General features: G+C 36.6%; 1 protein-coding gene across 1 annotated transcript in view; it reads left to right on the top strand.

Annotated features, from left to right (window-relative positions):
- The window catches only part of DMXL2 (Dmx like 2), a 74,595-nt gene extending 57,882 nt beyond the window's left edge, over positions 1 to 16,713 (top strand). The window contains exons 29-42 of the mRNA XM_072399099.1: positions 2,047 to 2,071; positions 4,498 to 4,721; positions 6,238 to 6,355; positions 7,502 to 7,564; positions 8,297 to 8,383; positions 9,087 to 9,208; positions 9,302 to 9,440; positions 10,049 to 10,109; positions 10,201 to 10,356; positions 12,221 to 12,234; positions 13,143 to 13,234; positions 13,958 to 14,010; positions 14,603 to 14,820; positions 14,939 to 16,713. Of these exons, the coding sequence (XP_072255200.1) occupies positions 2,047 to 2,071; positions 4,498 to 4,721; positions 6,238 to 6,355; positions 7,502 to 7,564; positions 8,297 to 8,383; positions 9,087 to 9,208; positions 9,302 to 9,440; positions 10,049 to 10,109; positions 10,201 to 10,356; positions 12,221 to 12,234; positions 13,143 to 13,234; positions 13,958 to 14,010; positions 14,603 to 14,820; positions 14,939 to 15,148 (1,582 nt within the window). The 3' untranslated portion in view covers positions 15,149 to 16,713. The remainder of the gene's footprint in view (positions 1 to 2,046; positions 2,072 to 4,497; positions 4,722 to 6,237; positions 6,356 to 7,501; positions 7,565 to 8,296; positions 8,384 to 9,086; positions 9,209 to 9,301; positions 9,441 to 10,048; positions 10,110 to 10,200; positions 10,357 to 12,220; positions 12,235 to 13,142; positions 13,235 to 13,957; positions 14,011 to 14,602; positions 14,821 to 14,938) is intronic.
- The last annotated feature ends 338 nt before the right edge of the window (positions 16,714 to 17,051 follow it).

Raw genomic sequence — 17,051 nt, 5'->3', positions numbered from 1 at the left:
ATCTAGTAAAAGAAAGTGATTGTGTGCCATTACTGAACTGGGGCAAGAGCATTAGAATATTGGATCGAGCAAAAGATTTGGGAAATACTAACTATTACTGAATTTTAGATCATGTTGAGTGAAAAATTCAAATTGCACATTCATGTGCACCAGAAACAACAGTCAGCCCCTCTGCCTAGGTGATTTCTCAAACCAGTGAAGGAGATCCATTCATTACAATTGTTTTATTTGACAAGTTCTTACTTTTTTTCTCTACTGTTTGCTGAGATGTTGCTGAGAAGTAACAAACGAGTCACCAGTAAGATTTTAGGAAGTTTGCATAGATCAGAAATGAAATACATTTTATTAGTATGGCAAGCACATAAACAACATATGAAGTTACCATATTTAATTGCAAGTTTCCTTTTTCTCTTAAGACTAAGCATTTATTGTACAGTTGATATTACTTTGGGGACCATGAACTCGGGGGGCAGGGGGCTTGGGGGGGGAATAAGGTTAGTAGCGGGAATAGGACTGGTTTGCTCAGAAAATTTCACTGGGTAAGGGAGCTTTGTGCAGTGTGCCAGGCAGAGTAATTATCAGTTTAAAGCACTATGGGAATTAACCCTGCAAAAGCAGACCTTTATATAACTGTAATATTGTAGAGTAGGGTATTAAACACCAATCACTTCCCACATTGGCAGTGGTTAAATGTCTTGTTTTTTGCTTCCAGTCATCACAGGAAATGCTTATTTGGTATAATAAAAATAAAGGAGGCTAAGGAGTCAAATTTATTTTGTACTAATTATATATAGAATGGATACAGCAAGAGGGGCAGTAATGGTGGTGACAGTGTGGTTTGGTTCATAGACACCAGTTTCCTTATTATTACACAGTGTTTATATTGCGCTGTATTTATATAGCTGGAACATATTGCACAGTGCTGTACAAAGTCTCTAGTCATGTCACTAGCTGTCCCTCAAAGTGGCTCACAGTTTAATGCCCCCACCTCATATGTCTTGTATACAGACTAAGGTCAATATTGGGGCTAAGCCAATTTACCTAACTGCAAATGTTTGGAATGTGGGAGGTAACCAACACAAACACAGGGAGAACCTGCAAACTCCATGCAGATAATGTACTGGTTGAGATTCAAACCTGGGACCTAGCACTGCAAAGGCCAGAAAGCTAACCACTGAGCCGCCGATTCCATAGTCAGATTTTGACTGAATTTCAAGCCAGTGTAGATCTATGTAACAGATGATGCAGTGTTATCAGGCCGGGTTATTAGTGATAGCCAGTAAGGGAGAAAGAAGTGATGTGCTGCTTTAGTTGTATTTCAGTGAGCACTTTATAGTGGTTTTAGAGGGTTGAATTAAGTTTAAAAATTATGGAAGTGGAAAGGAAAGACATAAATCGAAGAAACATTCTCAAGAGCTAGAACTCAGATAGGAGAAATGAAAAGAAAATAGATAGTTGTGAGATATAAATAACTTTTATGCTAGGATAAATATAAAAAGGCTGAGAGACTGAATAATATTTTTTTATGAGAGGGAAAGGGTAGTTTAGAAAAAAAATGAGTGGATCCACCTGCTGTTCCCTGGTAGGAAACATAGGAAAGTGTTTTTTTTTTTCTTGTATAGTTGCAATTAAAAGTAAGATGGAATTACTAAAATTGTAAAAAAAAACCCTAATTGTATGGTTATTCTGGTGATGCCAGGATATGAAAACTTTATAAGTCACTATCCCAGAATATGTATATTACAAGTTCTGATTTTCAGCTGCTATCATGATCAGTAGTGTCATCTTATTTATTTCTTACCTTTAAGGTTTTTATAAGATATGCTAAAACATTCTCATGAGTCAGCTGAAGGTGTATGGTGGGTGTATGCATTGAGTCGACTGTACTGTACAATTATCTGCAGTATGCCAATGTCCTGAATTGGAGCCCCATTCTCACTCAATTGGTTTACTTCTCATGTATGGGTTACAGCAAATACCATTCATGCTTTGCATATAGGAAAAGGGCCCTGGCTTTTTCTACTCATTTTTTTTTTTATCTCATAGGTCCTTGCCAGGTAAACTTGTGGGGGTGAAAGGGAGCACTGCTGGCATGCAGATTTGACAATGACTGTGTCTTTACACAATAAAAGGGGGTTTGGGGGGGTTCTTGTAGAGAAAGAAATGTTGAAGGTTTATTGGATACAATTTACCACCTCCCTACATGATTACTGTTTACTAGATTGTAAGCTCTTCGGGGCAGAGTCCTCTCCTCCTATTCCTCCTATATCACTGTCTGTATTAGTGTGTCATTTGGCAATCCCTATTTATTGTACAGCGCTGCGTAATATGTTGGCGCTATATAAATCCTGTTTATTAATAATATTATTAATATTAATAATACTGTTTCAAATGACAACCAAATTAGAGAAAATTGTTTTTATTGCATGCAAGTTAGTTTCGCATGTATATCTTTTATGTTTGTGCAAATGTATACTAGTTTACACATTTTATTATAGGATATGCGGATTGTCTATTAACATTTTAAACAAAGCTTTTAGTCATTTCATTTCAACCATATTCTGATTTTCATTTTTTTTATTTTTTTTACTTTCCTTGGAGCCTTACCTTCAGTCTTGCACAGTTGTACAGTCTTTCCACCTGTACTGAACTTGCTTTGATTTCACTGCATAAAATCAGCTTCTCCAGCTTCTGTCCACACCGAGCTGAAGCTAGTCGGATAGAAGAGCCTGTCCCACTTGGCTGATGAGCATACAGCATCATCCAGCCTTTTCCTGCTCAGCCTAACTTTCACTGGCCCACCCCTTTCTATCATTGGATTTCAGTTTTTTTAAACATAAATTGGCAACATATGTGGGCATTACCACAGCTTTTTGGTTTTTAGAAAGCTATGTACTGCACCATAATCATCCCTACCACAAGCCATGATCTGACTGCATTGAAGAGACTTGATGATGTAATCCGATTTGCCTTGAAAATAGGTTTTATTTAGTACTTAGTCATTTAAGGTGCAGAATAAATGTCAGCCTTAAACATTTAAATTCATAATTAGCAGACCTTTCCTAGGACTTACTGTGGCCTTGGATGGCAATGGTAAAGGAAAAACGGGCAAGTGTAAGAACCCGAGTGACTGACAATGGTAAAATTGTGATGACCAGAGCATCTTCAAAATGCCAGTCTTGTGGGGTGTTTCCTGTATTTAGTAATAATTACTAACCGGTGAACTGGAAAGAGAGAGGGTTATAGGTGCCTGAAGCTTATTGATATAGGGCATTGGGGAAAAGTTTGGCAAATTTTGCTTCAATGCTACAGGAGAGATAATGTTGGCCATGAGAGGAAGAAAACACACTTCCTGAGCATGGGCTGCATAGTTGCAAACCAGCCATGCTGACCCTATGCTAAAAACACTGCCAATGGATAACATGAGCATCAAAGGTGGGATCTTTGCAGCAATGGCAGGTGACCAGGTATGATGAATTATTATTTTCCTCCTAGATCATATGAATCTCTATGTTTATGTTCATCCTTTACCGAGTATAGAACAAGGGATGTCAGCAGGGTGCATTATGGGCAGACCATCAGGGGCAATGTGGCTTAAAGGGATTGCTGCAATCGTTTTGCTACCTGATATCACAGGACACCTTCAGAGGTCTTGTGGAGTCTACGCAAAGGATCAAAGTGGTTTTGAAAGCACAAGGGGCACCTACACAATTTTATGTTTTAATGTTTTTGTTGATATGTATATACACACACAAACGGACACACTCGCCAAGCAAACTTAGGAACAATATACTAATAATGGGTAGGGCTTCCCTTTACTAATATGGGGTAGGGGCCCTTTAAATGGCCTAACTTGAATGTTGTTGAATAGATTCCACATATTGCAGACATTTCTTGAGATTTTGTTTCATGCTGACATTATTGCATTATGTAGTATTTGCAGATGTTTCAGCTGCACATTCTTGCTAGGAATTACCCATTCTACCATATCCCCGAGGTGTTCTTTTGGACTCGGATCTAGTGTTTAGTCCTCCATCTGTGTGCTTCAACAGTAATCGGGCTTCATCAGACCAAGCTATATTTTTTACTGCAGCTTTAGCTTTCTGTTTTTGGCTGATGGGGGTAGAACCTGTCATGGTCTTCTGTTGTTTTAGCCCATCAGCCCCATGGTTTTACGTGTGCATCCTAAGATGCCTTTCTCTCACCATAGTTATGGAGTGGTTATCTGAGTTACTGTAGTCTTTCTGTCACTTTGAACTAGTATTGCCATTTTGTCCTGACCAATTATATGTCACCATTCCAGTGTTTGATGCAGAAATGAACCAATCCTTTTGATATACATCTGCACATTTTTTTTTCATTGAATTGCTGTCACTTGATTGGTTGATTAGATAATCACATGAAAACTATGGTTTTATAACGTTCACATTAGGCTTTTCCCAGTTGTGTGTATCTTACCAATTATCTGAATAAAAAAATGTATTGCACAAATAAAAGAAACATTTTTTTCATTCTCTAGACTTACCTGTTAAATCACCACTTGGTATTGCTGTTCTCAAAAACCTCGAAAAATGGGAGCAGATTCTCCATGAGCGAATGGACCAGTTTGGGGGTCCCCCTCCTAATTATATTAACACCTTTCCAAGTGAATTGGCTGTGGGTGCAGGACCTGCTATTCTTCGCCATAAAGCAATGCTGGATCCTGAAAATACACCATTCAAGTGAGTAGCAATGGTCATCAGTGCTATATACAGAATATAAAAGGACAATGAAAATGACTTAGCAGTAGCAGAATATGCTACTTATACATGTGACTTGGATAACACAGTTATTAGATTAATGTTGCAATTTTGTTCCTCATAGCACACTTTCCAAAATGGTATATTGGTTTTGGGGTAATTTCTAGTAGATATATTACATATGAAGGGGTGCTGAGAAGTTCCTGGCTTTGCCCAGATAGAAGAGAGCCAGAGTTATGAAATAACACATTTATTCAACATGTTCCCCCCTGAGACTGATGCACTTGGTACAGCGTAGTTGCAGCTTTTCTAGACTATTCCAATAAAAGTCCTTTGGTTGGGTCGCAAACCAGCTCTCAGTATCTTTCATGTCAAAAATATCCTCAAAACATTGCTCTTTCAGGTGTTTATTCAATTTCGGGAACAGATAATAGTCCGAAGGGGCCAGGTCAGGTGAGTAGGGGGGATGGTGGACCATTTGGAAACCCAGAGTGTTCAATTTGGCAGCCACAACGTTGGACGTGTGCGCAGGTACATTGTCCTGCAAAAAAAGGATCCCTTTGGTCAACTTTCCATGGCGTTTCATCTTAATTGCCTCCTTCAGCTGGTCCAGGAGGTTAGCATATTACTGTCCGGTGATACTAGAGCCCAGAGGTAGGTAGTCCACAAACAGAATACTGTCTTTGTCCCAGAAAACGAACGCCATGACTTTTTTGGCCGATTTCTAGGTTCGGAACTTTGGCCGCGGGGACCCGGTGTGGCGCCATTCCTTTGACTGTTCCTTGGTTTCAGGATCATAGATGTGGAGCCAGGTTTCATCCTCAGTCACTAACCTAGCCAAAAAGTCCTGTGAAGCTTCAAAATTGGCAAAAACGGCTTTGGATGCTTCAACTCGTTCCTTTTTCTGATCCCTGTTCAAACATTTCGGCAGCCACTTCGCTGAAAGCTTGTGCATGTCTAGGATAGTGGTGATAACAAACCCAGCACTCTCCCAAGAGATATCAAGTATCTGGGCTATCCTTTTTGCGGATGTTCGCCAGTCCTCAATAATCAGCTCATTGACAGCATCACAGGTTGCCGGGTCAGTTGAGGTTGGGGGGCGCCCACTGCGGGGCTCATCTTCAACTGTGAAATGCCCAGTCTTGCAACAAGATATCCAGGTTTTGACAGTGCTGTAGGAAGGACACTTCTCCCCCAGTGTTTGACATCTCAGTGTGAATGTCCTTTGCTGACTTTCCCTGGAAAAACAAAAACTTCATGACAGCCCATACACTCCAATGATGTGAAACTTGCAAAGACCTGATATTTGCACAGTTACATACAAAGATATTAGGCTGTCATATGCCCCCACACTCATTTTTCTATTTCATCTGGAAGGGGGCAAAGCCAGGAACTTCTCAGCACCCCCTCGTATATAGAATACATATGCACTGTATACAGAAACACCTTACATTGCCTTGTGAATGTTTGTTAATACAATCTTTATTTTTTGCTACAGATCCAAAGATTATTCTGCACTTCCTGTGAAACGTCTTTGGCATTACCTGGTAAAACAAGATATTCTGCAGGAATCATTTATAAAATATATCTTTACAAAGAAGAGAAAGCAGAGTGAGGTAAACACTGGAGCAAAAGCATGTCTTTGTTTCACATTCATATTTATTTGTGCGTGTTGTTTAACTGGCTTACACTGCCTATTTTGAGTACTAGAGCTGTATGTTATGTTGTGTGTTTATTTTTGACAAAATATAAAAGGGCTCATGCAACTGAACTGCTCTATTTTAAGGGCTTGTTAGTGCCTTAAGTTTTTTCTATGCTTCTGGTAACCTCATTGACTATTTAGTATAATACCAAAAATTATAATACATTATGAAATAAACAAGGATAGTTTATCATACCATCCTTCACTATCACTGCACTTTAACTCCTGATACTATTTTGTTTAAAGCTCAACCTCCAATTTTAGCAAGTACGCTAAGTAGTGATTATCTTCCAATTTCCTAACTCTGAGAAATGTGTAATCCAGTACATGTAGTTGCAGAATCCTTACACAGGATTCTTCTCAGAACTTTTTAAGCTGGGTGGGAAGAAGTTTTAGGTGGGTGGCAGCCCCTGTATTATGGCCCAACTTTTCAGTAGCTACTCAAAAACAGCCAGGTGGTTACTGAAAAGTGCTGGGTGGTGCACCTAGCTAAAAGGGGTGGGGGGAACACTGCTTTCTGGGCAAAACAGCTTTTGAAGAGGCCAGGAATTTTTACTTGTGAGCAACTGAGCACAGATTGCTAGCAGGGAAGTGATTTTGGGGTCAGCTGCAGCTCTGTCTGTGTGAAAACCATTTCCAGTGCTTTGTTAGCTCCCCCCCCCCCCCCATTCTTACCATCAACCACATTAGAGATAGTAGTAGTTGTTTCCCAGCAGCTTGTATAGAACTTTTCAAGTGTTCAATATTTATGTTGAAAATGGTAAGTATTCTTAGGAACAAGCAGCAATGGAAAAATGTGTGTAAGTATTTTCCTGCTGTATTTTTTGCTTTACTATACTAGATGTGTGTATTTGGTTTATTTTATTTATTTTTATTTGCTCATTGTCTGTAGGCTAAAGATTTGCACTTATTATGCATGACAAATCATCGGAACCATGTTTGTCATGCTAATAAGATAATTTCCAAATAGTGATCTTGAATGTCTCATTATTTTTGTTTTTTTCTTGTATGTGTTTCTTTGTGCATGTGTATTCGTGTTTGACTGTGTTGTGTTATGTAGTCAGTAGAAGACAATGCGGAGCGTGTCAGAATAGACTCTTTAACAGATCGTCAGAAAAATCAGGTAGTATGTCTACAAAGGCTCCTTCTCCTCTAGCACTCACCTCCATTTTCACTGGTACCAGCATTTTATGTCTTCCATTATGGCTGTGGTGTCTTCTGGGTGACAGGTACTTTATTGACTTTAATAATGTTGCTGATGGTATCGAATACTCAGATAAATTGTTGCAGCTGCAAAAAGATTTCTCTCCTTGAACGGTGTTCAGATGCATAGCTAATGCTGCAAGCTTGCATATGTATATGACAGACAGAAACCCACTACACTCACACTTTATATCTGTCAGTCAAGTCGCACTCAGGGAGAGAACAGATTTAAATTTCCCACCATTGGTGGTAGTGGCCAAAGGAGCTTTTCTGTAATTTGTTGTGCTCCCTTAGGAGGCCTAGGTTCAATCTAGCCCTGCCTAAATCTCAGGAATCAGAGTCTGTACTTTTAGGCTATATTAAAGCAAATAAAAAGTTTCTTACCTCCAGCAACAACTAAGAGTGCCAAACTCGCAGATTGGTCTTTTCTGGCTTTTTTGTTAGTTTTCTGCTTTTAACCCTCTAACTATAACTTTTTCCAGTATTTTGTTTTTAATTGTATGGGGAAATTTCTCTACAACTAACAATTGTGATCCGTAAAGTGCTGGAACAAGTGAACACTGCATGTAATAAAATGACTTGTATGTGTGCTTTAATGAAAAGCAAACTTCTAGACTTGTTGTTTTGAGGCAGGAAATCTATTTTCTTTCAGGTTGAAGCTGATCTTGGTTACCCAGGTGGAAAAGCAAAGATCATTCACAAGGAGTCTGACATTATTATGGCTTTTGCTGTTAACAAGGTAAAACACTTCTAAGATTTAAATGCAGAGCTGTCCTTTTATATGTAATTTAGTACTGCTTTAATGTAATTAAATTTACTGTAATTTAACTCTGCTTTGTGCTTATTAAATGGCATACAGCTCAAATCATTAGCTTATCTATTAGTACTGTGCACTGCATTAGCATTTAGGATGGGCTGTCTGCATACTCAAATGCAAATTTTGATACATACATACATATACATACACATAAATAATTTAAATAAAACCTGCACTATTTTTTTCAGTACAACATGGAAATGGTTGACCTCTATAAATTGTACTATCTAGGTACAGGGAGGAGCTATTCAGATTATTAAGCACTGCGCCAGACTTAATTTTGTTCTCAGAATACCTGAATACTTGTACATAGTCGGTGGTTTAGAAGTACTAAATTCAGATACTGCTAGGGAATCACCAGTTTTTGGAAAGAAACATGACAGGTTCCATCTCTTAAAGGAGCACAGGCAAGTATTGTCACTAAATGAGGTGTCATAACTGCTTGTTTATAGGCTGGCACTACTCCATAGAAAAAAAGTTTTAACCTACGACAAAACTTAGAAGTTGAATGCAAGGATTTTCATTTACCTGCAGTGTTTAAGATAAGAACATAGGAAAATTGTCATGTATTGCATTTTTGTACCCTTCCAGCACTTTAAACAAAACCCTACTCTATTTTATCTAGGCAAACTGTAATGAGATTGTCCTTGCCTCTACACATGATGTACAAGAACTTGATGTGTCCGCTCTCTTGGCTGCCCAACCTTATGTTTGGATTGGGGAAGAATATGACAAAGAATCTAAAAGGTTATTTTTTCAGTGTACTTTGATTCAGTAGTTCAGTGTTGTTTTTGTAATGTAAAAAGTCAATACTAAAAAGCTCTTTTGTTTTTTTCCTAGTTCTGATGACCTTGATTCCAGGGGGTCAACCACTGCCATTCACCAGACAGGTGTATCTTCTTTTAACCTTGGACAGATGCAAGCCTCTTCATCCATGCCTTGGTTGGGAAGTGGACAGACAAGCACTGGAGCTGGCATTGTAGGCACATTATTTATTAATATGTTTACACGTTCTTTTAGCCCTTCCTAATAAGCTCATGGTTTTTCAAGAGTTCATGTAAAGTGCACTATGTTATATAGATGGAACAGCTGTGTTTTTTAAGTGCGTACTTAGTAGTGTGGATTCAGATTCTCACCTGCATGTGCAGTCTTTTAGTGTTCTACATATGACTGTTGTGTACAACAGCCTCCCTTCCTACAGTGCAAGATATATTTATGAACATCAGAAAAATCAATGATTCTGGACGTACCAATGCATTGCTTTGCAATATATATACCTTTTTAAAAACTTTTTTATTGTATTACACTCACTTACACCTTATCATTACAACAAAGGATCTCTTGGGCAGTAATAAGAGAAAGAGAGCCAGTACAGAATACATATGACTGCATATCAAAAAACAGAACTTAATGCATCTATTGGTTTACAATAGCAGGCAACACAACATATTATAGCTTTGTATGTATGGGTAATATCCTACAAAAAGTTAATCTGATATCATAAATTTGCATATACTTTTATTAGGTTTTATTTAATTTATAAAACCTTGTTTGTTTGTTTGTTTTTTTCTCCCTAATTCCTAAAAGCTGATAAAAAGGAATCTGAATAATGTCAAAAGAATGGCCTCACACCCCGTTCACCAATATTGTAAGTATGATATTTAATCTCAGGTGTTCCTAAGAATATTAAACTTTCAGGTAGACCGTTGACCTTTTTTTTTATATGAACTTTTCACTAGATCTTACTGGTGCTCAGGATGGCAGTGTCCGTATGTTTGAATGGAATCGTCCACAACAACTTTTATGTTTCCGCCAGGCTGGCAATGCTCGGGTTACCAGGTTATATTTCAACTCCCAAGGCAACAAGGTTTGTCTATTTTTTGAACTTTTTTCTAGCTAGAGCAAAGTTGTCCTGGTAATTTTATTAAAATGCTTTGCTATAAACACAATAAGGAAGACTTCTGCTCTGAAGGTAATTTATATAAGTTTACAGCTGCAGGCAGAAAGATATCTGGATTTAACCTTTACAGCATAATTGCTTCAGATATATATTCACATTGGAGATGCTAAACCCAAATATAATCACAGCTTTCCAGCAAACCTTAAAATTGCTCAGTTCCTGATTTATTTATTTTTTTTGTATCCCTTCATGGTTGCAGTAGAATTAGGTTACCCCTTTCCTTATAAAACCCACAGTAATCAGCCATTTCAGCAAATCTACTAATATATATTTAAATCAGACTGTATTAAACAGTATTTGTACGCTTGGGGTTAATTAAAAATTAATTGCATGTTCAAATGTTTATAGTTAGAACAGAATGTTTTTTCATATATTAATAAAAATATTTAGACAAGTGAATAAGCTTTCTCTCTATTTTTACTAGATTTGCATTTATCATTAAAGAGCTTGGAAAACATATTGCATTTAGTTTTGGGTCTATACACTTTGCTATATTGAAATAATGCCTAATGCACATTTTGCATGGTATATACATGCATTCACACACATATATATTGTTGATGAACAACAAGTGACATATTACACCATGCTATTTGATTAACAAAGTCCAAGTCAAAATGTAGATGCAGTGTGTGAAAAATGCTTTCTCAGGAGAGCTCTTGATAGGGAATTTTATCACAACTATGGACAATACAGTGACTTTTTAGACTTCTAGTACATGGTCAACAATGAAATATTCTTATTTATCAATTCACACTTACATAGGACTTTGCAGGTTGTCACACTTTCCCATTGCGTTACATAGGAGGTACTTAGGCAAACAAGCATGTCCTTAAACTTAAATTATTAGTCAGGAGAAGATGGACTATCATGGGAGAATCTGGATGATTCAGCAAACCTGGAATGGATTTCTTAAAAATAATTTGTCATTAGTTGTCAAATGTTTTCAATCCTGTACCAGATTCATTCCAGGTTTGCTGGATCACACAGGTTCTCCCATGATAGTCTATCTTCTCCAGCCTTGGAGAGCTTTAATAAATCAGGCCCACCCTGTCAACCAACTGGAAGTTTAGCAGATGTATTCCTAATAACAAATTTATTACAGACTGTTTGATCACTTTGCCTTTTAAGTCATCTCACCAACACAAGCCACAAGGACACTTTTAGATTTAAATAGCATAGGAGGTTTGATAAGCATGATAACCTTTTATGTCAGTCTTGTACGAACTTTATGTAGGTGACAGAAATGTTTTTTTTTTAGTTATGTTAGAACACATTACACTCAGGCAAGAATAGGAACCAACTTTTTTTGCACCCCAAAGAATGGTTCCATAGCCTATTACCCTTGATAGATCTCTCCAGTGTATTGAAAATGGTATTACATTTTCTATGAGAGGGTGTTGTTGGTACAATAAATTCTGGAGCACCCAGATAACTTTGCTGTGAAATAGACATTGTTACTTAGTGCTATAGTGCTTATATCCTGGGGTAAAAATAAGAAACAACTCCTCTGAGTATCACCTGAGTCATCTTTCCTGAAAATTATAAAGACAGAAGTGACACCTTAAACAGGGACAATGAACATACAAAGATAATTATTTTCAAGTTGCAATTTTAATTTCTACACGTTTTCTGTATTTAAAATTTATGATGTATCTAATAATTAAATGTAATTACCTAGTGGCTGTTATTTGACTTGCCACAACTTATTGACTTATTTTGGTCATTTATTTAGCAGCAACATTTTCTGCAACCATTTAACGGGAACAATAGTCATTCCTCTTGGTCTTCCCCTGTAGGTCCACACAATATTGTGGGTTTTTTTCCCTAAAACCCACACTAAATTGAAAGTTAAGTCAGACTTTCTTTTTTAGTTTCAAATAAAGTATAGGTGGACTAGGCCATCTGTGATAAACTCCTCCTGTGGGGACACCTATACCTAGAACAGCTTTCTAGGTTGAAAATCTTGTCCACTTTGGGGAGATCGCTTCCTTATTTCATATTGCTTCCTAGAAGGGCATTAACACTTTCATATTTAAATAAGTCCTAAAGGCTAATGAACTCACTATATTGCTTTTATGGAAATATATTCTTTATTGATGTGTGCTGAAAAACAAATCTGGGATCTCTATTGCAGAATAGAAATCCTAAACCGTTGATAATAATTATCACTCCGCATTTCATTTATCGAGCATCGCCATTGGCTTGGTTTATATTTCTCCAATACCCATAAAGGTAGGTACTTCATTACTGAGATTGTCCAGTCTCTTTATTGGGCCACTCTTCCTTTTCTAAAGCCAATAGGAACAAAACACCACAATTATTATGGCTGTCATTCCGCCCACTTTAATAAAGTACCAACCTTCACATGATAGATTACTCGCTGGTTGGTTAACATTAAATTGCATAATGGCTTGTGTAGTAGTTATATTTGTTTTACAATCTGAATATTTATTGATGATTGTGTTGATGTAATATTAAGTTGTTTTATTTCTTTTATTATGTCTTACCTATGTTTGCATGGGTTCTACCGGGCACTTTGGATTTCCACACATCCCAAAAACATACTATTAGATTTACTGGCTCCCCAGAACCAACCTTGCTGTGTGCGATTAACCAGATATGGGGCATGATGTGCCTGAAATAATAGGGATAGAAGATATTTTTAATATTACCTACATGGAAAAATGTTTATTTTTTTTTTTATTATTTTTTTTGTAGAGTTGGCAGTGTCATTCTAAAACGACCAGTGACTTTGCCTTCATTACCTCATCCAGTTTGGTTGCAACATCAGGACAATCCAATGATAACAGGTATTGTTTTTACTTTATACTAAAATATTTATTTTAAATGCTTTAGTATTATCATTAAAAAAGGGCAGCGTCCTTCTAAAACCTTTAAGTTGAAGTTCTTTGGAACAATCTCCATGTAATAATCTGGGTGGCTGTCAGCCACCAATGGGCCATCACCACTATGGTCATTTAAAATTAACAAGCGTTAAAGTATTTTTGATTAGCAATCGGTGGACACACTCCGCATTAATTGATCTGGTTTATATTTGCATTCTAATGTATGCACAGCCTTGTAATTCATGTGCAGCCATTTTTTTTAAACCTTTTGAAATCTGAAAAAACCTACAAAATCCTAACACTTTTGCTGACTATGGTAAGCTGATGCAGATAATCAATTGCAAGATTCTGGATTGTATTATGACTGCATATGCAATGGTTTGATCTTTAGTTTAAACCAGAATCTATACAGAGTTTCCAAATAATTATAAACATGTATATTGCATTGTCCTGAATATTTTATCCTAACCACTTAGGCGTTTGCCTGGTTGTTTAACCTAAATGTTATAAAAAAAAAAACTTTTTCTGCACACTGTTATAATTCTGTGGATGCATTTACAGCCTCTAAACTGTACACAGTCTGACCATGTCTTTTTACCAATATTGTATTATTCTATGCTGGAATACTTTGTCCATTTGCTATTGTTTTGCCCTAAGATAAGGCTTTACTTTCTTTTCTTGCTTTAGAAATGTTTGCCTGTGGGATACATTAATATCGCCCAGTAATAGTCTTGTTCATGGTGAGTAAACTAAATTCCTGGAAATATGTAGAAAATCACCCAGGTTTAAAATCTTTAGAAAGCAGCACCAATTTTTTTTCTCCTGTGATTAGGCAAAGTTTTTGTTGTGTGCCACAAACACTGCAAATAGCACAGTTTTCTTTAACGTATTGCAATAAAAATAAGCACTAACAGAAAATCATTTAACAAGTGACATTTTTTCTAGGCCTTCCTTACCATGTAATTTTTTAACTAAATATAAGATTCCTATTTAAAAAAAAAAAAGCTAATTTTTGATTGAAAATAATAAGCTTGAACTTTGACAGATAACTTGTTATGTGTTTTTTGAGTCATTCCCTGCTTGTTTAATGCCAGGTTGACATGCTCATAATGACATCAGTTCCAGTGCTTTAATAAAAGAAAAACAATCCTCCAATCCAATTATAAGGAAATTAAAGCAAAATTGAACTTGATTTGCCAGGTCAATTTAAATTTCTGAGTGTATTCTGGTAGAACAGTTTAATAAATTTTGAAAAATAAGTAATAGATTATTTGTGAATAAATCCCTCTTCTTGTTTTTTTTTTTTTTTGTTTTTCTTCCTTGGCACTTTAGCATTCAATTGCCATGATAATGGAGCCACAGTACTTCAGTATGCAGCAAAACAACAACTCCTTATTACTGGTGGCAGAAAAGGATTTATCTGTATCTTTGACATTCGACAAAGGCAAATGCTTCACACTTTTCAGGCTCATGACTCCGCAGTGAAAGCCCTAGCACTGGATAGCTCTGAAGAATATTTTGTCACTGGCTCAGCAGAGGGCAACATGAAGGTGCAGAATAATAAAATGTTTTTTGGGTTAAAAAAGAATTGTCATTTTGTATTGATCTGGAAATGTTGTTGTTTAGACTGTCACCATTCTAATATTATATTTTTATTCTCCACTTTAGGTGTGGAAGCTGACGGGCCATGGTTTAATTCACTCCTTTAAAAATGAGCACGCCAAGCAATCCTTATTCCGTAATATTGGTGCAGGTGTGATGCAGATAGAAGTAGGCGAAAACAAACGTGTCTTCTCCTGTGGAGCAGATGGCACTCTTAAAATGAGGGTGTTGCCTACTAGTTTGAAGACCCAGTCTGGCATATTCGATATTCTTTAAGCAGTAGAAATACAGACCAGTCTCCCACTGCTGTACAACGTGTAGGAAGAGTTAGCAAGGGGATAGAAACTTTAGTATACCAGTGTAAAGGCTACTTACTTATAGAGCCAGGTTTAATGCTGCTGAAAAAGATGCATAATTATGTCTGTCTTCTTGGTTAAGGTCAGTAAGATGGTGCAAATGAAGAATGTGCTTTCAAGCCTTTACTGCCCTGGCAAGTACTACTAAGTTCTGGCTTCACCTAGATAAATTGTTTAAATGCTACACTTTATTTTGTGTTCAGAAATTAATTTATTGCTGAAACGTAATGGATAGCTGATTATAAAAAGGGTCAGGAACAAAGGGAATCTATAGATTCAAAAAGGGATCCAGGGGCTCTGAAAAGTTTACAAACACCTGCCTGCATATAGAGTGCAATGACATGCCACTCCTACGCACAGGAACACTACCGGGCCAAGTGAACATACACAAAAAAATGAATTTACGTCGAAATCTACACATATGTAGTAATTCACAGTGCTCCCTTGATCTCCAATGGACAATGTTGGAGTGGTTTGTTTTTGTTCGGTTTCCTTTTTTTCAGTTTCTGTTTTAAACTTTATACTGTTTACACATTTTCCCAACATTTGCTTCCAATTTTTACACTTGTACCTTATGAAAGCATGTCTATGTTTTTCCTGTAGGAAATGAAGGTAATATATGTACATTTTGTTGCTTTTCTATACAAAATCCACAGAAGTTGCCTTTAGGGATTTACCCTGAAGGTTTCAAGGAGAACGAGGGAAAGTTTTAGTTTCCTTGGCTGGAATCTTTATTTTGTTTTTATTTATTTGATGTTGTTTCAGCAGTGTAATTTGCACATACTTTTTAACTGCAGTGTTTACTTTACAGTTGACTTTTGCACATTACCACTTTGGACATCTGACAATATGGCTTTAGGTCTTGTTTTTATTTAGGAATACCTCTGTGTTGGTTGAAGTGAATATGAAGAATATTCCTGCATTCATGCTTTGTTAATTTTTTTTGGTTTTAATAAAATTTGGGGTTTGTTTAAATAAATGTTATCCTGCTGGACACCCAGTCTGTCACTGAGTAGGATGCAACAAGGATATTGCAGCCATTGCGTGTACAGATTCCACAGCACCACGTTTAAAAATGAATGTTAGGCTTCCTGTGGCCAGAATAGTGAATAGTCAGAAACAAAAACTAAATTATTACACAGCATATGTATATCTATGCAGAGTTATATATTGTTGGCTTGTAAAATACTAGGCAGTGTTGTCTTATTTTGATGTAACTCACTGTTGTAAACATACATAATGTTAATAAGCTACCCAGGACTACTGTCTGTGTATTTATTTGTCATCCTTTGACTTGTCTGATTATTTTTATTGCAAAAGTGTGTGTGTTGTACTGTAAATTATATTGGCATTTCATGCACCTTTCTCTGATAACATTGCCTTCTTTGAGGACAATTTCAACATATGAAGTATGTATAGGAAAGAGAGACTTGTTGTTAGTTTTACCTTTGTAACTTAAATAAACCCCTTTTATTTCATGGAAAATCTTTGTCTTCAGTTAATGCTCTGACATTATATTAAAGTATGAATTATCGAGGTAAGTAAATGCACATGGTTTCACATGCGCATACTCCCAAAGGAAGTAATAATTGGTACTTTATCAGAAACACCTAATTTACCATTTTATAAATTTGAAGAGTTGGTAAATGTAGGGATGTATTTATTTTTTCCCCACATGACAAATCTGTTGTTTTGGTAATTTATTTAGATTATGATGCCATATCAATTTTATGTGTTATTTGTACGGTTATATCACCTTCCTCTGTAGGCACTGTGAATGAAGACCGTATGTCTCCTTTTTCATGTGTCCTTAAAACCTAAAG

The sequence above is a fragment of the Pyxicephalus adspersus genome, chromosome 2, assembly GCF_032062135.1.
Source record: "Pyxicephalus adspersus chromosome 2, UCB_Pads_2.0, whole genome shotgun sequence".
NCBI classification, from domain to species: domain Eukaryota; kingdom Metazoa; phylum Chordata; class Amphibia; order Anura; family Pyxicephalidae; genus Pyxicephalus; species Pyxicephalus adspersus.
This window is presented reverse-complemented; position numbering and strand designations above follow the sequence as displayed.